The sequence below is a fragment of the Coprinopsis cinerea genome, assembly GCF_000182895.1.
Source record: "Coprinopsis cinerea okayama7#130 chromosome 10 map unlocalized cont3.10, whole genome shotgun sequence".
Classification (NCBI taxonomy): domain Eukaryota; kingdom Fungi; phylum Basidiomycota; class Agaricomycetes; order Agaricales; family Psathyrellaceae; genus Coprinopsis; species Coprinopsis cinerea.
Window position 1 is genome coordinate 1,414,200 of NW_003307535.1, and position 21,898 is coordinate 1,436,097.

At 52.5% G+C, this 21,898-nt stretch overlaps 9 protein-coding genes across 9 annotated transcripts; 8 read left to right on the forward strand and 1 right to left on the reverse strand.

The window, feature by feature from the left end:
* Window positions 1-266: 266 nt before the first annotated feature.
* On the forward strand, window positions 267-2,951 carry CC1G_12352 (hypothetical protein; the record flags this gene model as incomplete). Its single annotated transcript, XM_001834221.2, has 10 exons — window positions 267-335; window positions 396-805; window positions 856-931; window positions 994-1,182; window positions 1,233-1,301; window positions 1,361-1,423; window positions 1,478-1,630; window positions 1,688-1,814; window positions 1,878-2,009; window positions 2,062-2,951. 10 exons carry the CDS (start codon window positions 267-269, stop codon window positions 2,949-2,951), a joined length of 2,178 nt encoding a protein of 725 aa, XP_001834273.2.
* Window positions 2,952-3,663: 712 nt separating this feature from the next.
* On the forward strand, window positions 3,664-5,054 carry CC1G_12353 (hypothetical protein; the record flags this gene model as incomplete). Its single annotated transcript, XM_001834222.1, has 3 exons — window positions 3,664-4,338; window positions 4,395-4,472; window positions 4,536-5,054. The coding sequence occupies 3 exons, from the start codon at window positions 3,664-3,666 to the stop codon at window positions 5,052-5,054; spliced, it is 1,272 nt and encodes a 423-aa protein (XP_001834274.1).
* Window positions 5,055-5,159: 105 nt separating this feature from the next.
* CC1G_11188 (hydrolase) lies at window positions 5,160-5,622 on the forward strand (the record flags this gene model as incomplete). The annotated part of the gene is made up of 2 exons (XM_001834223.2): window positions 5,160-5,285; window positions 5,341-5,622. 2 exons carry the CDS (start codon window positions 5,160-5,162, stop codon window positions 5,620-5,622), a joined length of 408 nt encoding a protein of 135 aa, XP_001834275.2.
* Window positions 5,623-6,360: 738 nt separating this feature from the next.
* CC1G_11189 (hypothetical protein) lies at window positions 6,361-8,033 on the forward strand (the record flags this gene model as incomplete). The annotated part of the gene is made up of 8 exons (XM_001834224.2): window positions 6,361-6,696; window positions 6,744-6,886; window positions 7,202-7,291; window positions 7,345-7,472; window positions 7,529-7,690; window positions 7,742-7,785; window positions 7,845-7,920; window positions 7,972-8,033. The coding sequence occupies 8 exons, from the start codon at window positions 6,361-6,363 to the stop codon at window positions 8,031-8,033; spliced, it is 1,041 nt and encodes a 346-aa protein (XP_001834276.2).
* Window positions 8,034-8,491: 458 nt separating this feature from the next.
* CC1G_11190 (transcription regulator) lies at window positions 8,492-10,794 on the forward strand (the record flags this gene model as incomplete). The annotated part of the gene is made up of 4 exons (XM_001834225.2): window positions 8,492-8,919; window positions 8,979-9,324; window positions 9,383-9,494; window positions 9,554-10,794. The coding sequence occupies 4 exons, from the start codon at window positions 8,492-8,494 to the stop codon at window positions 10,792-10,794; spliced, it is 2,127 nt and encodes a 708-aa protein (XP_001834277.2).
* Window positions 10,795-10,878: 84 nt separating this feature from the next.
* Window positions 10,879-12,882, reverse strand: CC1G_11191 (hypothetical protein; the record flags this gene model as incomplete). The annotated part of the gene is made up of 3 exons (XM_001834226.2): window positions 10,879-11,316; window positions 11,373-11,525; window positions 11,580-12,882. 3 exons carry the CDS (start codon window positions 12,880-12,882, stop codon window positions 11,102-11,104), a joined length of 1,671 nt encoding a protein of 556 aa, XP_001834278.2. The 3' UTR covers window positions 10,879-11,101.
* A 727-nt stretch (window positions 12,883-13,609) lies between these two features.
* On the forward strand, window positions 13,610-16,831 carry CC1G_11192 (hypothetical protein; the record flags this gene model as incomplete). The annotated part of the gene is made up of 8 exons (XM_001834227.2): window positions 13,610-13,620; window positions 13,677-14,109; window positions 14,162-14,496; window positions 14,551-15,419; window positions 15,480-15,816; window positions 15,875-15,911; window positions 15,965-16,152; window positions 16,225-16,831. The coding sequence occupies 8 exons, from the start codon at window positions 13,610-13,612 to the stop codon at window positions 16,829-16,831; spliced, it is 2,817 nt and encodes a 938-aa protein (XP_001834279.2).
* Window positions 16,832-17,947: 1,116 nt separating this feature from the next.
* CC1G_11193 (hypothetical protein) lies at window positions 17,948-20,250 on the forward strand (the record flags this gene model as incomplete). The annotated part of the gene is made up of 13 exons (XM_001834228.2): window positions 17,948-17,972; window positions 18,153-18,437; window positions 18,509-18,603; window positions 18,658-18,777; window positions 18,839-19,006; window positions 19,078-19,094; window positions 19,148-19,189; window positions 19,254-19,449; window positions 19,509-19,606; window positions 19,672-19,684; window positions 19,737-19,833; window positions 20,018-20,047; window positions 20,099-20,250. 13 exons carry the CDS (start codon window positions 17,948-17,950, stop codon window positions 20,248-20,250), a joined length of 1,338 nt encoding a protein of 445 aa, XP_001834280.2.
* Window positions 20,251-20,627: 377 nt separating this feature from the next.
* On the forward strand, window positions 20,628-21,843 carry CC1G_11194 (hypothetical protein; the record flags this gene model as incomplete). The annotated part of the gene is made up of 5 exons (XM_001834229.2): window positions 20,628-20,725; window positions 20,789-20,883; window positions 20,950-21,008; window positions 21,073-21,149; window positions 21,267-21,843. The coding sequence occupies 5 exons, from the start codon at window positions 20,628-20,630 to the stop codon at window positions 21,589-21,591; spliced, it is 654 nt and encodes a 217-aa protein (XP_001834281.1). The 3' UTR covers window positions 21,592-21,843.
* Window positions 21,844-21,898: the final 55 nt, after the last annotated feature.

Below are 21,898 nucleotides of genomic sequence, written 5' to 3' on the forward strand. Positions count from 1 at the left end.
GGACCATCATAATTCCATGGTATAACGACAAAAACAACCTTGAGTTCCATACTTAACCCTGGCCTTCTTGCGGCTCGCGGGTCTTTCGTCGCCCCCATGCCAGGCTGCTGAATTCCTCCTTGCGTCTTCGTCGTTCGTTCCCTTTTCCTCGAGGCTTTTCTCCCTCTTCTTTTCTCCCAGCTGGTGCTGGTTTCGCATTTCTTTCGGATCTGAACTCAAGGCTGGCCTTACCTTTACTTGCACTCCTTTGATGGGCCCTGTGTAAAATGGGAATTTTGGGAAATCGTCGAGAGTTTTTCAAACATTTGTTGCGGTTGAGCAGGGTCAAGATTCTGGTACGTTTCAACTTCGCTTTCCATTTCTGTATGACCTGAACCTAGGAAAACTGGGATTAGTATGACAGAGCGACCGCCAACCGATTCACTATCCTCTATTGCTGGGTTACCCTCATTTCGGCCCTCCTTCTAAGCGCGCTACAGGGCGTCATCTTGGCCGACAACACACAAGCGGTTCGCATCCTCGGAGACATCGTTACGGATGCGGGCTTACCAGTCCACCTCGCGATGGCCCACGGCGGCCATCTTCAAGTGTGCGACAGCATTCCAGGCCAGCGGAACACGAACTGCACGGTCATTCTAGACTTTGAGAAAGGTCCTCGCCAGGAGCGATCTAAGTCGGAAGAGACAGATCACTATCTTTATGGAAGGAGTGATCATCATGAAGGAGATGGGTTCAAACTTGTCGGGGATCCGCAAGGACAGCATGATTTGACTTGCATCTACAGTCTCAGTTGGCTGGAAGATACGTGAGTGCCATCCTCACTTACCTTTTGAGACGACTCTCATTCCCATTTAGGTTGCACGACTCTCAGCGGGAAGACGTTGCAATCTTGTTCTATCAGATATGGATGTTCACGATGGGGATAGTCACGGTACGTCTCGACGGAAATGTCATTGGGTCGCACTGTCTGAATCTAGGTCGTGTGACCAACAGATTTTGAATGAATCTCTTCCTCATCTCTGGACTTCGCTACTGGGCCACATCCTGGGAGGAGCATGGGCAGCGTCGAGAATCCGGTCTACACAAAATTTGGTGGCTAGGTACCGCTCAATGATTGTGCCAGGCCTTTGCGATGGGTTTGATCCTCTTGGTGGATGGTGGGAGGTTAGGCTTTGGCATACGGTATGTCTTTTTGGCACACGTCTAACAAACCTCACTCACTACCGATCCAGGTGCCCATCGTCATCGTGAATGGCGTTGTAATTTTGATTTTGGGATTTTTATCATGGAAATTACTCAAGGTTAGGGGTTTCATTCGCAATGGTTAGACTGATCACTGAACCTTGGCATCGGAGTGTAGCTGTACAGTAGCGCATCTTTTGCTCGAGTAGGGGCCTCTTCACAGATACACAGGATGTACAAGGTGCGTCCATTTCCATTCCAAAGCAACAGAAAACTTTGCTCAATTTTCGGTCAGCTGGTCCTAACGTTTTCCGTTGGCCTTCAACTATCTTTCTTTTTCTCGCTCGCTTCGACTGCAATGTGGATCGACAAAGTCGCTTTCGGTCACTTGAGGGACCTCGCCCGCCATAGCAAGCTCTATCTCGCGACCTTCATCATGGTGTTTGTCGTGAGTTCCTCGGCTATACAAGCAGTAATAAGATCAGACGCTCAATGGTTGCTCCAGCTCGAGATACCATTCCTTATTTTGGGCTGGAAGTCTATCCGAAAGGAATCCAATCCACTCTTTGCGATCTTCTTTATTCTGTCTCTAGGCCTTGTTGCCATTTCCAGCGGAATGTTCGCAAGCCCTGGTGAGTTAATAATTTAAATTGATTGGCGTGGTGCCCAAGAGCCCAGCGCTAACCGCCCCATAGTCTATCGGAGCATCTTCCTGTCATGGCAGTTCTTCGCTACTGTCAGCATCACAGCTTTCGTATTCCTGGTCCTTACTACAGGCTTCGGAATCATCTGTCGACTCAATTTCAGAAAGGGCCTGGCTGACTACTGTATGTCTTTTCGTTGTGTCTTCTCCGCTGCCCACTGAATGTTGCTCTCTAGTGAACGTCAATGAAGCTCTGGAAGGCGTCGACTTTACACCTGTCTACTTCCCTCGCAAGAGTGAGGATAGTGACGACATCCGGTCAATTTCTGACCTCTTGAACGAGAAGAAGCGGGCGCCCAAGGCTCTTCCGAATCTCAAGCTCAAGCACGGACACAAGCACAGCATCAGTGGACAGCATCACAACGGCAGCAGTTTCGACGCCACAGCGTTCAGCAATTACTTGGACCACTTTGCCAACAAAGAACGAGGCGCCTCTGTATACTCGGACAGGGACAGGAAACCGATCATCCTTTCCTCCTCACCTCCCCTGATTTCCGAGTTGGGCAGTCCGACGAAGCGGATGAGGCGGCTAACCAAAGCCATCGTGAGGGCACAGCACAGAGAGAAGTACCCGGAGGACGACTGGAGGAGGACATTTTTCGATTCAGCTTCCGAGGAGTCATCAATGAATAGTTCCAGGGTCAACTCTCCGGCGGTCACTTCAAGCACTGTACCTGCAAGCTCTGTCAAGAGGTCACCATCAGCAGGGAGTGTAAACCCCAAGTTGCCTCCTGGCATCACAATCCCTCCCCCGGTCAGACCGTCTCTGGACAGCTCGGAGGATACGGTCAGTCCCGCTTCGAGGGCGTTCCTGGCGAGGATGAAGGATGCGGAGGAGTCCGAGGCAAGTCCGCAGTCTTCTTCTGGTTCAGGACCTCCGGCAGGTCGTCCTGGTTTGACGAGGGGTGCCACCATTGCATTCCCCGCGAAGGCACTTTCGAGATTGGGTGACGCTCCTCATAGTCATTGGGAACCACCCAGCCGCCCCGTTGGGCTGGGGGCCAGGCAACTGCACAGAAGCTTCTCTCAGGTGAGGGGACTGCCGAGTCGCCCTCAACCATTTTAGACTGGGCATGTACGTCTTCCTGAATAACGGTGGAAGGTTTGGCGGATTGTATTAGAGGCCATGTGCAGTATTTACTACGGGTTAGATTCAATTGCAAGATGGATTTTACTAGGATGACATTGGTCGCCACTTTCAAACGCAATGCATGGCTGCCATGGCACAGTGGCTGAGCGAGGCATGGATGTCTCGTGGTCTTAGGGTCTCCATGAGGATCTCTTGACCTGTGTTAACGTTTTTAGATGTCAAGATCGCGCTCATTACGCAAAGGGCCGGCGGCACTGAGACGTCCCCTCCTTCAGGTTTGCATGTCCGACTGCAAGAACTATGAACTTTGGTTCTAATATCGGCAAGAGGAGGCTTGACAGACTCGATGTGAGGGCGTCTAACCCCTAAAACGCGAAACGCGTGACGGTGAGCGCGTCGCGCGAGGGAAAAGTCCCAGGGTCGCCACGGGCGGCGGAAACGCATCATCGACATCACTCGCTGTCCGACCGACGACCGACGACTCCGACCTTTCGCATTGCTCGTCGCGTAACTCGTGTGGTTCGCGCGATCAACGACTTGCGTGGCACACAGTCCTCGACCTCCCCGCCCATTGACGTTGGTCCCACGGCAGACACGCGGCGCTCTCGATACAATCCATCCCCCACGACGTTTATCGACGATAACGACGGACCATACAACCCTCTGAAGACATTGTTTATAAACGATAATGCCAGGTCCTTCAAATCCCAAACGAACTAAAAAGAAGGGAGGAGGTGGGCAGGGGAAGAAGCAGCAGGCAAAGAAACGGGCGGAAGGCGCCGTAGTACAACCTTCCAAACCTGTAGGCGCTGTTGCTCCTGCTTCAACGACGGCAAAACCAACCCAGTCGTCGTCAAAACCGTTCATTCAAGCTTCGAATGATACTACCTCGCGGAAAGATTCCAAATTGTCCAACTCTGAATCGAGTTCTCAACCACAGCTTCACCATGAAGCAGGAGATCCTGGCCGGGGTCGTACCAAGAAGAGAGGTACTACGAGGCTGAAACCCCAATACCAAGCTCCCCCGTCCCAGCCTCAATCCATTCCTAAACCACAACCCCCAGATCTTCCATCCTCCAACACCTCCTCAGAATCTCTGGACTCGACTACCACCTCCAGTTCTTCACCCGCACTCAGAACACCCCCACCATTGTCTTCATTCCTCAAGGGTGAAGTCTCCGACATGAAATGCTACTACGGAGATTTCGAAAAGCGTAAACCCATCCCCGAAATCGACTCAGATAGGGTCGAAGAAATCATGTTCACACCTCCCTTTATTCACGATCCAGGGAATGGACCGCGGGTGCGAGACGCGAAAGCGTTCCTCGCAAGTCGCTTCTTTGCTCAACCGCCAGCTTGGGATGTACGTTCTACTTTTAAATCTCGTAAATACGAAAACTCACACGTCCTTATCTCCAGAACCCAATGTGCGCAGAATTCGCACAAGAAGAGGTGTTACAAATGTTAATGACCGTGCTTCCAGACGAAACAGCTCGGGTGGGTCCACGCACCTCGCGCTCACCACATAACTAACACCCCCTCCTTCCCCCTCCTTCCCAGATACTATGGTACAACAAAAGCCGCGCAACAAGTCGGATATGTCCCGCTTGCCAAAGGCTATACAGACTAGGCGACATTCTACCCGACCACATCCCCGATTCCACTTCAGATAGCTCCGAATCTAAACCAACACCACCAGTTCCTCCAAAGACCCCCTCTCCTTACCTCTACCGCGAACAAGAAATCAGCGGCCTCTGCTCACCCGTATGCTTCATTCTTGCCTCCTTCAACTTCCCGCACGCCATCAAATCGACTTGGGGACGTATGGCGGACGAGATGGATGATAAAGCTTGGGATCTGTTGAACCAGCCTACGCAGGGATTAGGCGGGGCCGCCCTGGGAGGAAATGGGAAAGGACAAGGCTCTGTGACCGGTCAGGCACTGGGCATGGTTGTCCGGATGACGAGATTACATGATCTCGGACTGGCGCAGCTGTGTTTTGGGAATGAGGCCCAGGGAGGGGAGGACGACGTCGAAGAAGCCTATCACATCGAGGGGCTGAGCCTGCGCGATCGGTAGTCTGGATGTCAGATGAACGAGCACGCCGGGGTTGAACATGTCTTTAACGATTTATTAACCTGAATTCGAGGTCCTAACGGGCCCATCCCCCAAGAGATCCTCGACATGCATCCCAACGCTACGGTCGTTCGTCGAAGCGGTGAGGTGAACGCCTGGGACAACGAAGAGTTCCGTGCAGCGGTTCGAGCTACCGGCAAGGACCAACTCATCATCGCTGGTATCACCACCGACGTGCGTTCTTGCTCATTCACACATACACCGTTGACTGACGAACTGTCCTGATCAGGTGTGCATTACCTTCTTGGCACTCTCCCTCGTCGAAGAAGGCTACACCGTCTTCGCCAACTCTGATGCTTCAGGAACCTTCAATGTCAAGACCGCTGATGAAGCCAACGCCCGCATGCGCAACGCTTTGGTTGGGGGGGGGGGGGGGGCCGACATCATCTTTCTCTTGTATTCACACATACTAAGTATCTATCTATCGACGTCTTCCGACCTGCGACGTTTCGTGTGCGACCTCAGCAGCCCCTCAAAACCCACAATACCAAGTCTTCGCATATCATCGTGATGCCCCCGCAGTCGTTAGAAGAGCCTCCAGTGACCGTCATATTATCCTTGTGCACCCGCTTTCCCTCCGTCCTATGTACCCGCTTTCGAGGATTCAAACAAAGATCTAGCGAATAACGGGAACCTCATGATCGTATCCTGGCGCTACTAAAGAAACATTAACTCGGCATGGTGCTTTGGGTTTCTCCGATCTGGCAGTGGAAGAGCATCTCCAGGTCCAGCCAGCTGGGTCCTCAGCAGGTCGAACGGCCAACTCGGCTCGATTGGCAGCTTGCACAAATGCTCAGGGACTACATTCTGGATGTCATAAAACATTGCGCCTTGAGGAAACGGCACCCCTTCTGACCGGCAACACCACTCCTCTCGTTATCTCTCTCCGAAGCAATGTGGGCGTGTCACGGTGCGGTCGGCTTCGAAGAGACACCAATTCCTCTTCATTCTAGCTGCTATTTGGATCAGGAACACTAACTGGGCTCCCTCTCTGCGTAGTAAGGACCTGTTCCACCCTCGCACTCGACAGATTGCGGGCGCCTATCGTCTCGGTTTACCGGTAAGCTGCGCGGGAAAATTAAATGAAGTGCCAACCGTCTACCTCGAGGTGGCCGATTGAAACGCACTAGAGAGGTATATAAATCCGCTGTCTTCGACATTCTTCCAGTCCCAGCTCTCTCCCATCTCCTCTCTGACATCCTAGCTAGGATTCCACTGACCACACTTTCGCATCGGTCGAACAACGATGATGTCTGACAACGTCCGGCACAATGTAGTTGCTTCACAGCCCAGTGCCTCGCCGGAGCGTGAGGCGACTCCCATCCCGTCCCGCTCCAGCGATGTGGTAGAGGACGCAAAAGAGAAGGACCATCCCCATTTCACGACAGAAATCGACGAGCCGGTCGCTCCAAATGATGAGCGCCGTCAAATGTCCATCCTTCGCATCAGGCTGTGGATTGGCTTTTGCTTCGCCTTTATCGTTCTCGCGCCTGTTATTTCAATTGTCATGGGCTATCATCTGCACTCTAATGACATGGTCTATCCAGCAGAGCCAAAAGCAGAGTTCCCGGGACGCACTGCACGTGTTCTCCGTCCTTTTCTTCGCAGGATTTCATCTAACATCTCTTCCAGATTTCGCTTGAAGTAGTCCTCGTCTCCGCAGACCCGAAGCTTGGTTCGATCACTCTGGACTGGAGCTTCCTGCGGGAGCTACGATCGCCTTGCAGCATCGACAATGTCGATGCCTGCACTGACGTGAACCTCTTCTTCGACGCGTAGGTCCCTCAATCATCAGTCTTGAGCTGCCGACAGTTGACTATAATGAAACAGAAATCTCCTCCGAGCCAGCGGTGAATATTCCAGCCAAGAAGATGTCGCAAGCAGCGGGCGTCCGGATCGTCCAGTCTTCGTCCTGAACACCCGAGGAATCGTTGAGCGCGATATCAGGGCGCAAAAACCCACATTCAGAACACAGTTGTCCCTTTTTCATCCCAGTGACCGCCATTCCAGTCTACTATTCTATCCGTTCGATACGTGCGTGTTCAGCTCAAAAGCCTTTCGGACTGGCTTTCACGCCTCATCCATTACAGTTACACTGCCGAAATTGTGCTGTTTGCTGAAGAAGTCGGTACCAATGCTACGGTGGGGGTCGAAATTGGAGATGCACGCGGCGTCGCAATGTATGTGGTTTACTTTTGGATTGCTCCATAAACATATTTTGATTGGGTGACAGTGGATTCGAGACCCGAGTCGCCCACATCCACAGGCGCATCTCACCACCTGAAGTTGCAGACTCTACCATCATCTTGAGTAGAAGTATTCTCGTGAAGCTCTACGGAATTATCTCCACCATCGCAGTGTGTAAGTCCCGTCGTCATTGTATAATCGACATTGATTCGTCTAAGCTATACACCTAGGGATCGTCACACTCATCCTGTCCCTCGTTATGATCACCAGCGTCTTCTTTGGGTACAAGCAGAGGCCAGAGGTCCTTCTCATACCTGTAGCGACGCTCTTTGCCTTCACCACGCTGCGACAGAGCATGCCAGGGGCTCCGGAAGGGTTTGGACATATGATGGGTAAGGCCCGTATCATTCGGTCCTCACATCTGTTTTCTAACTTCCATGCAGATCTTGTCGGGCTCGTCCCATGTCTTGCACTACTGGCGATGACGGTAGGAACTTAATTGTCCCTGAGTCGAGCATGGTCTGATCAACTTACATTTGCCCATAGGCCGCGTGCAGTCTGGGTGTCTTCCTCCTCTCTGACCCGGCATCCACTAAGCGAGAGCTCCGTTGGACCAACATGCGTAAGCCTTGACTTCCTTTACAGCTGGCCGATATTAACGTCAAGTGTCCAGAGGAGGCATTCCCGGTTCTGAAGCGGGGTAAAACGCAGCCAGAACTCTCTCAGATGGCCTGAGACGTCTGTAATACTATCTAATCACGTTCCCAATATCTAGCCTGGAGCTCCCTTTGATTATACTGACTAGTAGCATAGGTAGTTTTGGAGAAACGCCGTCTGCACGTATCATGATTATTTGAATCTGTGCTTTCAACTGCTTTGATTGCTGTGCGACTTCAAAATGACCACTCGACTCCAAGAGGTGCCAGCACATCGTTGTGGCATTCCGGAGCTCGTTTATCTCATGGGGCGAGAGAGTATGTTTCTGGTGTAAAGTAACGACGATTAAGCGCCCAAAATGCGCCAAGAGCACGGCCCGTCGGCATGCGTGGGACATCCTTACGCAAGCGTCTCTGCCTGTCATGATCGCATGGGCGTTAAGCGCTTGGTCTCTCACCGCGATAGTCGGCGAAACCATGGAACGCCCGACAACATTTAACCTCACCTAAACGAATTCAACAGGTATATCCAGTACTATGACCGCTGTTGCGACCCTCTCGACGACCGAGGTCATCGCGTCAGCCAACGAGCTCCTCTCAGCCCACAGCGCACTCTTATCCAACCTACGGACCAAGCAACAGCAACAACGACGGCAGCTGCATTCGCTCCAACCACCACCTAATGAAGTTTTAAGATTACCCTTGTTGCCCTCGCCTTCACCTTCGCCGCCGCCTCCAGACGAGGATAATGAACAGCACCACGAGGAAGGCTCGTCAACGTCTCCTCCAAAGAGGGTGCTGAGGGCAGATTTACCCCCTATAAAGCGCGCCAGGGCGCTCAGGTATCTCAATTATATCCCGGAGGAAGAAACTATACGGAACGACTACTCGCAACGATACGTGGATAGCGGCGAATGGCCCCAGAATTGGGTGTTGGGCGCTGAACCTGAACGGAGGTTTGAAGAGTGAGTACTCTCCATTCGACTATCCCGGTGCTTATGCTGATCCTTGAAAATGAATATAGATACCCCAAACAACAACGTCTCCTTAATCTAAAGAAAGCTTCAGTGAACAACCACTCCCTCCCACCTTCATACCTGCCCTATTCCCAGCTCAGCACCCTGAACTCGAGTAAATTCGACGTTATACTCCTCGATCCTCCCTTCTCCTCCTCGTTTACGTGGGATAACCTCCAGGAGCTGCCTATACCTTCGTTGGCTGCCGACCCGAGTTTTGTGTTTTTGTGGGTGGGAAGTGGTGCTGGAGAAGGCCTCGAGCGGGGGCGAGAGGTGTTGGCGAAGTGGGGGTATAGGCGGTGTGAGGATGTGGTTTGGGTGAAGACCAATAAAACGACTAACCAGGGCCCTGGGGTAAGCTCTACTTCTCCAACTTTGTGGTGTGGCACTGAATTGGATTGGGGGGTTTTAGACAGACCCACCGACGACGTCTCTGTTGACGCGTACTAAACAACACTGTTTAATGGGTATTCGAGGGACGGTGCGGAGATCTACGGATAGTTGGTTCGTCCATTGTAACGTCGGTATGTCCATCCAGATCTGCTCTCAGACCTTATGCCTTAATCTGATATCTCTTCTCTAGACACGGATGTGATAATTTGGGAAGGCGATCCTACAGACCCAACTCGCAAACCCCCCGAAATGTACACCCTAATCGAGAACTTCTGCCTAGGCATTCGGCGCCTCGAAATCTTCGGACGCCCCTCCTCTCTCCGTCGAGGCTGGGTAACGGTCCTGGGACCCAACCAAGACGAGCAACTCGAGACGCTCGAAGACGGGACGGTGCATGTGGCGGGTAAGGAAGGTGGACGAGGGAGTTTATGGACGCAGCATGATTGGGATGAGGGGATTAAGGAGTTGGTTGCTGCTGGTAATCCTGGAGGAGTTGCAGGTGTAGTGGGGAGTGGAAAGCCGGTTGTGCCGATGACGAGCGAGATTGATGCTTTGAGGCCTAAGAGTCCTGTGAGACCTGGCCAGAATGCGGCGGGGCATCATCATCACGGGAGCACGGGTGGTGGGGGAGGTGTTGGTGGGGGAGTGGGAGGGCTGCCGCCGAACCCGATGACTGGGCATGCGACGCCTATGCAGCTGCCGCCGAGGTTTAGTGCGGGTGGAGGTGGAGGAGGGCGGGGCTTTGGTGGTATGGGAACGAGTGGAGGGACTATGATGGGTCCTCCTGGTGCTGCAGCTGGGAGAGGAGGAGTGGGAGGTATGGGTGGTCCCGGAGGCCAGCCTATGGTCCCCATGGGCGTGCAGCAGATGATGGGTGTGAACGATATCATGGGCGCGGCGTGGAATAACCTCACGTCGATGAATAACCTCAACAACATGAGCAACATGGGAGCTATGAACCCGGGGATGGGGATGGGCGTCAGCGTACCGGGTATGATGCCTATGGTCGGTGTCAACCCCGGGACCCTCGCGGGGATGAACAATATGGGAGGAATGAATGTGCAGGGCATACAGCCGGGTGGAGGAGGAGGCATGGGCGTCAACGTGAATGCGATGGGAATGGGAGGTCCGCAGATGGGTATGTTGAACCAGATGGCGGCTGCTGGGCAGATGTCGATGCATGATGGATTTGGACAACATCCGCAGGGTATGCCGGGCATGTTCAATCCGGGCATGGGGGCTTGGGGAGGTGGAGGTGGAGGGGATGGGCAGTTTGGTATGGAGGGCGGACATGGGCAATGGGATGGTGGACAGGGGGTTGTGCCCAACATGATGGGTGCGGCTGGTGGGATGAATATGCAAGGAATGCAGGGGATGCATGGGATGGGGATGGGTCAGTGGGGTCATGGAGGTCCTCAGGGTAACTTCTGAACCCGGCTAAACGACGGTTCGTGTGTTTGGACTTGAACTCTTTCGCATTTCGCTTTCGGATTCCCTCCATTATGCTTTTTGTTTGTACTTTTTGGATTTACGTTTTATTGCTCTCGAGTCTCTTGTGTACGGGTTATAGCATAGCCTAGGTGTAAGGTGTACAAAAGGGTTATATCGATCGCAACGGAAACCGTCCTAGAATTTTGCCGGAGGGTATAGAGTGTTCCATCTGTTGTATTCGACCGTGATACTACTTCATCATGACATGGCGGGTAGGCATGATAAATTACAATTAATGCAATTAGCATCATAGCCCATTTCCAATGGCGTTGATTTCGAACTCTGTCACCTGTGGTAGGTAGGCTCCGGCTGCCAAATCCAAGATGTGAACGTCGTCAAAGCTCATTTGACCGTTGAACCCGCCGAACAGGAATATCCGACTATCTGCGAGGACAGTTGCGTGGTTTCCTCGTATGCTCGGTGGTTTGCCGTAGATTATGCGAGGTTCGAATTGGAGGGAAACTGGGTGGTGGATAAGAGATGAGAAGGGACAGAAAGTGAGCAGCTGGGATACACACCAAGATTGAGGAACAGAATTTCGGAGCAGTATTCTTGGCCATTGTGTCCTGCGATGAGGAAAAGGTAGGACCCAACTTGGGTCGCACTGTGTGAGAGCCGTTTGTACAGCGGTTGCTGGGGTTGCGGTTTGCATATCGTCCAAGCGAGAGTATCTGGGAGGACGCGTCAGAAGAACGACCTGGCCCCTGAGCACCGACACTACGCACCTAGGTTCAGAAGCCAAATGTCCGTGAAGCATTCTTTCCCGTCACTCCCTCCTACGACGACCATGGTGTTGCCCTTGAGTGATGCAGAGTGGTATCCTCTAGGACCGGGTTTCTTGCCTGTCGTGTGCTGTTCTTCCCATCGTAGGCCTCGCTTGCCATCGCTATCCGGGTACCCATTCTGCCCTGGACCCAAATCCAGTGTCCATACATCGTTTAGGGCCATCAGCCCATTTCCTCCTCCAAATACCCATACTTTGTTCTTGTAGTAGACTGCGGTGTGTGCACGTCGGCCTGTAGGTTGAGGTCCGTCGAGGATGTGGGGTCTGGTCCATGTTCTTGTGGTTGTGTCGAGGATGTAGACTGCGTCGTAGTATATCGATCCGATTCCACCTCCATACATGACGATCTTCTTGTCGATGAGGGTTGCTGTGTGTGCTCGACAAGGTGGTGGTGCTTCTCCTAATGTATCTGGGTGCGTCCATTGTAAAGTTTCTTTATGCAATCTGTGAGGAAAAGGAAAGGGGGAACAGGTGAAAGAGGACTTGCCTGTGTCGAAACAGTAGATATCCTTCGAGATGTCTTTATCGTCGCTGCCTCCAAGGATCCAGGCAGTGTTGTCGATTAGGGTCGCTGTATGCGCACGGAGGGTCCGCGAAGGCAGCGTCCCCCACACTGGTGCTTTACTCCAATACATCCCTGTCGCCGGTGCTGGTGCAATGTCTTTATCGTGGGGCAGTCGCGGTGTGCTCCTGTATCGGTTCAGTTGGTGATGCGCAGAGCTGGAACTCCGGCCAGCCTTTGAGGACGCCGACGACGCGGTCCTTCTCACAGTTCCACTTCCCCCACCCCCACCGGAAGACCCTGGCTGTAGGTGGTCATTAGACGGCCTGCCTAAAGTCCGCACACTGGGCGCCTTGCGGGCTCTCGAGGACGATGTCGAAGAAGAAGATGAAGAGGGCTGGTGTCCTGGTCCGGGTGCGATTATCTGTGGCGGGATGGTCGGTGTGGACGTCCCGCTCCCTCCACCCTGGCCTTGGTGGAAGGTTGAAGACGAGTTTGCGGCGCTGGGGTTCCCATATGGACCTGATCCTGTCGAGTTTGCGCCTTCTGTAGTTGAGCCGTCTTCTTCAGGGACGTCGTCGAGGTTGCTGGTACGCTGGGGCTGCATGTCGGCGGGAGAGTCTAGGACGAGGGAAGAAGAGATTGCGAGCAGCTGCTCGTCGTCAAGAGTATAGTTTGGTGTTGGGTAGTCGTTGTTGGCAACAGCATTCGTGGCGGTGGCAGGCGGTCTTCGCGAGGTCATTTCCGACCTCGTTGATGAAGTGATTGCCTTTCGTTTTCGACGTCCTTTGACTTTACCGTCGCGTCCAGCCCTTAATTGCTCCCGGTATGCCCTTTATTATCATCTTCACATTTTGGTAATTACATGCACAGTCAAGCTTATTGCTACTGCTTTTTGAGATTGTGGACTCAAAAGGTCGTCCTCAAATGGGGCTGAGTCCGGTATCTTTGATTTCCGGGCTCAATTGAGGGCCTTTCAGGGCCCTGGGAGATCGTTCAACTAGTGCGTAGGAACTGCGTTCTGTTCGAATAGTTCTGCCACTACCGCCTCGTAGCAGAGAACTCGATGGATAAAAACAGGCGCTTGAGCAACCGGTTTGCCGGTATATTTATGACTCCGAATGAAAACGGTTTCGGAAGTCGCCGATTGATGTCCTTGACCTGAGGCCCATCGAACTTGTTGTCTTCCACCTCAACGTTCAACGTTCGCATCTTCCAAGCTTCGTGACCTCACTGCATTCCAATGTGAATTTTTATAATGACATATCTTGAATGCCCAAAGGCCAGAATTCGCTTTCGCAGGGCGACGGAAACCACCAGCGCTCAATGGAGCCAGTTCGCTGGATTAGGCGAAAAAGACCCATTATATACATGAATTCCACGAATAAAGTAGACGCCCACTTCTTACGACCCGCCAACGCCCTCTGTCCACGGATACGCATACCGCTTGCTGTATCCCGTCTGAAAACATGACATCGCGGTGCGTTTCTTCCATGTTCTGTTCACACTGTTCACTGAAGTGACTTGACTTCCCAGAACTAAGCGGATTTTTGCCTTGATCATTGGCATCGATGAGTATTTGGACCCAAAGATCAGGAGACTCAGAGGCGCCGTTGCGGATGCTGACAGCTTTGCCGAGTATTTAACCACCCGCCTCGACGTCCCCACTGAACGTATCAGAAACCTGCGTAATGGACAGGCAACCCGCAACGCGATAAAGCACGAGCTTATTAGCCTGAAGATTAACGACAAAATCAAAAAGGATGATCCCATCCTGATTTTCTTTGCGGGGCATGGTAACGATGCTCCAGCCCCTCCGGAGTGGAGCAATTGGGGCTCGAATGTACAGAGCCTTACACCTCACGATTATGGGCAGCGCGACTACGAAGGAGGGATCGTTCAGGGACTTCCTGATCGCACCCTTGGTACTATCCTGAAGGAACTGGCCAACGCCAAAGGGAACAACATCGTAACTTCACTCACTTCATTCATTAGGTTTATAGACGCTGAATGGTCTCTAGACGGTCATTCTGGACTGCTGCCACTCCGGATCGGGGACGCGCAGCATAGACCCTTCCGTCCGATGCGCTCCCACCGCTGCACATCTTATTCCTGCCGATCTGGATAGCGACGTTATCCCCATAACAAGGGGCGTCACCGAGCTACCCAAGTTCCGCCACCAAGGACTGCAATCCCACGTCCTCCTTGCCGCTTGTCTGCCAGAAGAGCTGGCACATGAACTCCAAACGCAGGGGAGAGGCGCCTTCACCTATGCTCTACTCAATGCCCTGTACCTCTTGGACAGCGTTGACACGACGTATGCGGATCTGATGCGCCGTCTAACTCACCTCCCGCGGTAATTTTCTTCAACACATTCTATGAAACTGCTTTATTGAATCCCATTGGTTAGGCAGAATCCACAATGTGAAGGCAACAGCAATCGCATGCTCTTCAGCAATATTGTCAGGAGCATGAAGGGGTGCTACATTGCCAAACTGGAGAAGGACAAACTCGTAATCGAAGCCGGGATAATAAACGGGGTCACGTCGGCCACCGTTTTCGATCTGTGGCTGAAGATTGATGACGTGTTTGGGACGCCTTTGACGACGCTGCCAGAGAAAGGACTGTGTAAGCCCTTCCCGCTCAGGACCGAAGTGAAGTCGCCCAGTTTGAAGCACCACAACGTCCCTGGCACCAACTTTATCGTCAAACCGCGGAACACGGAAAAGCCGACGCTGGCGGTCCACGTTGAGGATAACGCCAAACTGATATTCCGTTCCCTCTGCGAACACCCAAATGCGCTGGCGACCTTTGTGCTCGAGGAGAAGCCGAAAGGGCTGGCTGATGTCGGACTTTCTGCTCACAGAGAGTCGATCTCGTTCCATCTACTTGCCTCAGAGGAGAGTCGGTTCCACTGTCCTCCCAGGCAGATTGGAATTGAGAACGTTTGGGATTATCTCTCCCATGCCGCGTTCTACTACCAACGTCTCCGCCAGGTCAACGGGGCAACCCAAAAGATCCTCCCAGGCAGCAAGCCCGCCAACCCGCCAAAGACATTCATTTCGATGTTTGATATCAGGGTTTATCAGCTCGAAGAAGATAGCTACGGGAATTATCATCCGCGTGGCGATCCCCTAAACACTCGTGAGGGGGTACATTTGATGCTCGAGGATGGTCAAGGCGATGGCGAAGAGGTTTATGGGTTTGAGATCGTCAATAACAGCTCGTTTGACGTTTACCCTTACCTCTTTTACTTTAACAGTTACGAGCTGTCCATCCGTACGTTCCCAGTTTTCCTTGTTGTCTGCTGATCTAGCGACACTGATCGTCGTTGCCCAGAATCGCTATACGAGCCTGTCGTTCTCGCGCAACGTCCTACCCCTCCCCTTAAGAAGGGCCAAGCCCTGACAATTGGATGGGGGCCAGGTGGGGTGGAACCACCGGGCTTCTCTGTGGGGGACGACGACACGGATGTGGAAAACGGGTTTTTGAAACTGTATATCACTCAGAAACCCGTTGAACTCGGGTTCTTGGCACAGGGTTCAATTGGGGAGGCACATAGAGGCATGAAAACACTTTCCAGGGAGCCCATGGGGCAGCTTTGGGGGAGTGTGAAGATACCTTTCGTTTTGCAGCGCAAGAGGAATGCGGCGTCAGAGGAGGCGCCTTTCTTGTGGTGAGTTCCTGTTCAATTTAGGCTGTAGTTGTTGAGTAGTGTTGACGCTGGTTGGAAGTCTTTTGGGGACCAAGAATGCGAAGATCTCGGCGAGTGTTTCCGTCTTTTGCTAGGGGATCGAGGGAAGGCTAATCAGCGCTCTCTGTAGTTCATGAAAACTATCTCCCCGCTTTACAGAGCCAAGTCAACGACCTCGGTTGGACCGTCGATTGAGCATCATGATTTTACCCTCGAAGATGGGTCGCGTCTTACCCTGATCGACCTTCCCGCTCTCGACACCAGGGATCTGCACAAGAGTGGAAAGGTGTGCCACGATATTTTGGACTATTTCCGAGAGTAAGGCATACTTTTACATCGTACCTATGATTGAATCTTTAACACTGATCCTGTTACACTGTCATATTGCAGACACGGTACCTATTCCGTGCACTCCTTCATCTTCGCGTACGATATATCCAAGCCATGGACCCGAGTGCAATTTCTGGACACACTCAACCTCGAGCTGGTGCGAGATATATGTGGCGATCAGTCCTTCCCAGCCATCACCCTTGTCACCACCAACTGGGACCTCAGTCACTCACAATCCCACTCGGCAGCCGAGACGAGGGAGGAGTACCTTCGAGAATCAGAAAGGTTGTTCAAGCCTTTCCTTGGCGGGGGAGCGCAGCTCGTGCGGTCGACGGATGTGACCTCTTTGACTGATCTTGTGCAAGGGCGACAGTCGGGACTGTTGGGGGTACAGGATGAAGTCCAGAGGGGGATCCAGGGCACATCGGTTTTCAGGACGTTGAAGAGGAGGGTGGAAAACGAGCTTAAGGAGCTGAAGGGTGAGTTGGACGCTGTGCACGAGGAGATGAATGCGGAAGGCGGCGGGGGTGTTTGGAGTCACAGGCAGGAATCGGAGAATATACAGAAATTGAGACGTGAGAAGGAGAGGATTGAGAGTGAGATGAAAAGATTGAGGGAGATGATGGAGGGCTTTGAAGATGACCCCGCGCATGGTGTTCTTAACTGACGACTGTGCGTGTGGTTTCGATCACTATCGACACCTTGACCCCTGCAGGTATTTCCTCCTTCCCCTCGCACGCTAAACGGAAGATGTATGCCCATGTGTTCAATATCTTCACTGTCACTGTACGAATGTCAAGCTCACCCATTCAATGATCCTCTTCTGCAGGATCTCAATCCACTTTCCCTTTCGCGCATCTTCTTCCAACTTGTCCTGTAGTATGTCCAGGCTGCAGGCCTGTTGTAGCGGGTGCTTGGATGGACCAAGTATTGTGAGTAGGGCTCTCTGGAATGCGCGGTCCCCGCTTTCGCTACGCCGATGGCCGTTCACGATGTAAGCTGTCGAGTCGAGGGCATCGCTTATCTCCGATATTACACTTCATTCGTCGACAGTCGGAATCAGGTACTTATAGGCGCCCCAGCGCTAGTGGTTAACACTACTCACTTGGGTGTGCGCCTTGGTCTGGAATCGGAGGATTGAGGACTGGCAGACTAGGATCCTGCAGGAGTGGATGAGGTGTCGGCTTTGAGAGAGGTATGCTCTCCCGACGAAGTGGAGCTTGCGGGAGCAGCGACGAAACAACTCGTCTTCGAGGGAGGTGGTTGTGTTACCGGCACTGATGTTAAGGTTGGGGGACCTGGGTTGGACTCGAATGGTGGATGCGAAAAGGTCTGCCTTTGAGGCCGGTGCGGGGGACGCGTTGTTGGGGGTGGCTTCGGCACATGCATACCCCCCATTGGCTCTCGGGCCCTGCCGCACAGCCAGTCAGACTGACTCGTTTGTGGCATCCCACACTACTCCGTTTCGACCTCCACTTCCGATCTGAGGAATTTGTATGCGCACGAAAGGCTCGGGCCGTTGGTTTCGTCTTTCATCGGTACGTCGACGAGCGGCTTGCAGTCGCGGTCCGGACTAGGCGCCGCACCACCAAGCGCCCGCTGCTAGATTGAACTGAGTCGTGGATCCCGTGAGTCGCCAGTGACATACCTCGCACCAATAACTGCACCCTTGACGTTCTGTGTAATTGTATTCTTTGTTCAACCGTAGGAGGGAGGTGAGTTTTACTGCTTCTCGAAGCTTGTTGTTGACAGATAGAACCTATCTGGCCCGTTCATTGCCAATATGGACTGTAGTCACGCGTACTGCGGTGAGTTAAGGAAGCGTGAATACTGTACGTGACGCTGGGGGATTAGTTCTCAGGAATGTGCTTCGAAATGGGACGGGTGTATATCTTGTTGGTATTTATATGGGTTGGATGAGAGTGTTTGAAATCTGTAGGGGTTGGACTACATTCGACCTCATTCCATCTTTCACCGGCGCTTTGCAGAAGGAGGCATGGGGAAGACGAGCTTGATGTTGAGGTTTATTGCTTCGTCGCTTTGGCTCTGCCTCCTCTTTGCTGCTCTTGGGCGTGCCCAGGATCTCGACGCCGACGAGGTACTGGAGGCGGGGGCACCCCCTCGTAGATGCATTATTCCGTACTCCAGGAATCCGAACCAGGACGACTCGCAGTCTATCCTGCGCACTGTGAATAGGTGCTCGACCAACTCGATCATCGAGTTTAGGCCGGCCAATTATAGTGTTTACACTCCCATCTCGCTTTTGAATCTTCGTAAGTGCTTCATTTAAAGTTTGGGACTGGGTGCGGCGACTGATGGTATGTACGTTGCATCTGGTGGTTAGGAAACGTCAAGATTCTTTTGAATGGGAATATTGTCCTCCCTTCGAATATAACGAAGGTGCAAGTCGAGATTAACAATACGCTGAACCAGCCTGCTGTGCGTGTTTGCGACTTTTTCGAGGTCACCTTTGTGCTGATGGTATAGCTGTAGCTTTATGCCACGCCCTGGATCTACATCCAAGGGACGAACGTCGAGCTCGTTGGATCAAGCGATTTCAAGTACGGGCGCTTCTACAGTTTCGGGCAGCAATGGTGGGACTTGGGTATCCGGGTACGCCTTTCTTCCGTGACTCTACCTCTCCCTCTATCCATTATTGACGCCTGTGAATTAGACCCTCCGACCGCACCTTGCAACATTTAACGTCACGAACGGCCTTTTGAAGAACCTCAAGATTATCAAACCCATTGCTTGGGGATGGAGTATCCCCGGCCAGAACATCAGGATTGAAAACCATTTCGTGGATGCGAAGCCCGAGAATGCGACGCGGGATGATACAGTCGTGAGTCTCCCTCTCTTTTAACGTGTGGCCCCAAAGTATGTGCTCTAATGCATGCGTTTGGTTTTTTGTAGAGCTTCCCTTTCAATACGTACGTGGATGGTGTTTTTCCAGTGCGAGTGATTGGATGTTTATTGTCGCTAGCGATGGGTTCAACTTGTCTGGCAAGAATATCACCATTGACGGGTGTGTTTCCTCTTTCCAGCGCCTTAATTCCAGAGGTTGTCATTTCCTAACCGTCGGATATCAGGTACTACGGACACAATGGCGACGATTGCGTTTCTGTCATCAACGGAGCTCGAGACATTGTCGCGAAGAACGGGTACTGTGGATTTTCCTCCCATGGACTCTCCATCGGCTCTTTGGGGCGTGATGGGGCGGAGCATACAGTTAAAAATGTGTTATTCAAGAATTGGACTATGGATGGAGCTGTGTATGGCGCTCGGGTAAGTTGAACCCTCATTCGTGGTGCGGCCCGTGATGCTGACGCTAATGCTGCACACAGTTCAAGAGTTGGACTGGGGGAAGGGGATATGGAGAGAACATTGCTTGGGAGGATATCACGCTCGTCAACGTATCCACCGGTATATTCATCACTCAGAAGTGAGTATCGTTCCTAGCATCGCTGGTACCTGAGTGACATCGCTAACCTGTATGAATCCGATCAGCTACTATGACCAAGTGAGTCACTTTAAATTCCTCAGCACCCCCATTTCTAACGACGTCGCTATAGGACAAAGGACCGCGCCCACCCAATCCAGGCAACACAAGCACCAAAGTGATCAATATATCCTTCAGGAACTTTAAAGGAAGTCTAGGTACCAATTGGAGTAAGTCATTCGCCAAATCGGGGTACGGTCTTGGCTTATTGACGGTCCTGTCACCGATCGCGCCCCTATTTTCGTTTTTGAACCTGCTTTGAAAATGCGAAACTACGTGAAACTATGTTAGCGGACGGATCGTGTATAAGCACGCCTTGTTGGAATTACGTGGAGGGGCTTGATGAACCTAAAGCTGTTATTTTGGATTTGTATCCTGATACTGGTGAGTCAGGTTCGGTGGATGCGGGGTGCGGTGGCTGATCGTGTTGTACAGCGACGAATGTCACGTTGGAGAACATCGATATACACCCATTCAACCAGCCTGGAGAGGTGGCGAATGTGATGTGCGACCCGACGGCTCTAAGCGCGAGGGAGCAGAGTAGGCTGGGATTCAAGTGCACCAACGGACCTTTCGAGGCGACGTAGCTTCTTCAGCGTGGCTACCATCTCTTTCAGTCGACTACCTTATAGGTGTCATGTGTGTACTTGTCTGCATTGAATCAAACTTTAGTCTTCAAGGTGGATCCCCGTTCCCTCGGAGATGATCAGGCGAGGCTGAAAGGAGATGATAGACGGCTGACGGGCAGGCGCCAAGATCATCGTGATCATCCCGTCGAGATCCTGTTCCCGTTCTTTGACCATTGACCATCATCATTCCCTCTTTTCCTCCCTTTGCCTCGTTCTCGTTCCTTTACTCCGACCCACCCACTGCGGCGCCAGACGTCGTGAACACACTCATTCTTTGAAAGCCAGGAACCACTGAGAGCCTTTTCCACCGCGTCTTTTGTGCTGTGACGAACACGATGCAGCTCCTCACTGCTGTCCTGCTTGGCTTGTCGACGTCGACGGCCGTCCTTGGAGCGGAGTACCGCGTTGGTGTCGGGAAGGACGAGACGACTGGGTGAGCGTGTCCTCGAGCGAGCCAGACAAGGCGGTATGGCTGATCCGCCGCCACGTTTCGCAGACGCAAGGGCAAGGGATTCGACCCGTCTGTTATTCACCCCATTGCTGGAGACGTTATTGCGTTCGAGTTTAGAAGCGGAGCACATAGTGCTGTTCGTAAGTCCATCGCCCTTGTTAATGTGTGTCGGGCGAGGTACTTAGATGGCGGCGGTTTGTGACTAGAATCCGAATTCGACAACCCTTGCGTGTACAATGGGGGATTTAACTCTGGTGTCTTCACGGTAAGTCCTGGATTGCTGTACCTCTCGCGTCCAAGGGAGCCAATACTGAGGCCATGCTATTCAGGTGGCAGACGACCTCCACGTAGACGCACCAGGTCTCCCCATCGTGCGAGTTACAGTGAACAGCACCGAACCACTCTGGTACGATCCCTCCATCCATCCACGCACTTAAATAAACTCAAACTCAATCAACTTCTTCCCTTCCCTTCCCTTTGCCCTACCCACAACCGCATCGGCATACGGCGCCACCACGACCAGGTTCTTCGACGAAGCAGGCGGATTGTGCCACCAAGGCGCCGTTCTCGCCGTGAACCCCACCTCCCAACAGACCGACGTCCAATTCAAGCTCAACGCCGCGCAACCACCTAAACCCGCTTCGTACACCAACTCGCCGTCGCATTCGAAGACGGCGGGGGGAGAGGGCCCGAGTCAGGCCGTGGAGGATGTGGTTACGGAGGAGGGGGCGGCTGTTGCGGTGCGACCTTTGGGAGTGGGGGTGCAGGGTGAAGGGCGTTTGTCGGCTGGGTTCAAGATTTGTGTTGGGTTGGGTGTTGCGTATGGGTTTTATGGGTTGGTGTTATAAGATGTTTTGAGGAGTGTGTGTGAGGGAGGGGAGGTTAGTGGAACTGGATTCGGTTCGGGACTTTCGTCTCATTGGACGGATTATTCTCTTCGCTTTTCAATCGTCGCTCATTTTTATGCTCTGTCGCCGCTTTCGTTCATTGCACTACATACATTCTTTATCGCTTTCGTTTTCAACAGTAACTCCATACAAAACATTACCCTAAAGCTACCCACAGGTCTCGCTAATCAACGTCAAGACAATGTATCTGTCGTACTACAGCTTTGAGTTCTGAATCACACCCAGGGAGGAATTCGACGATCCAAAA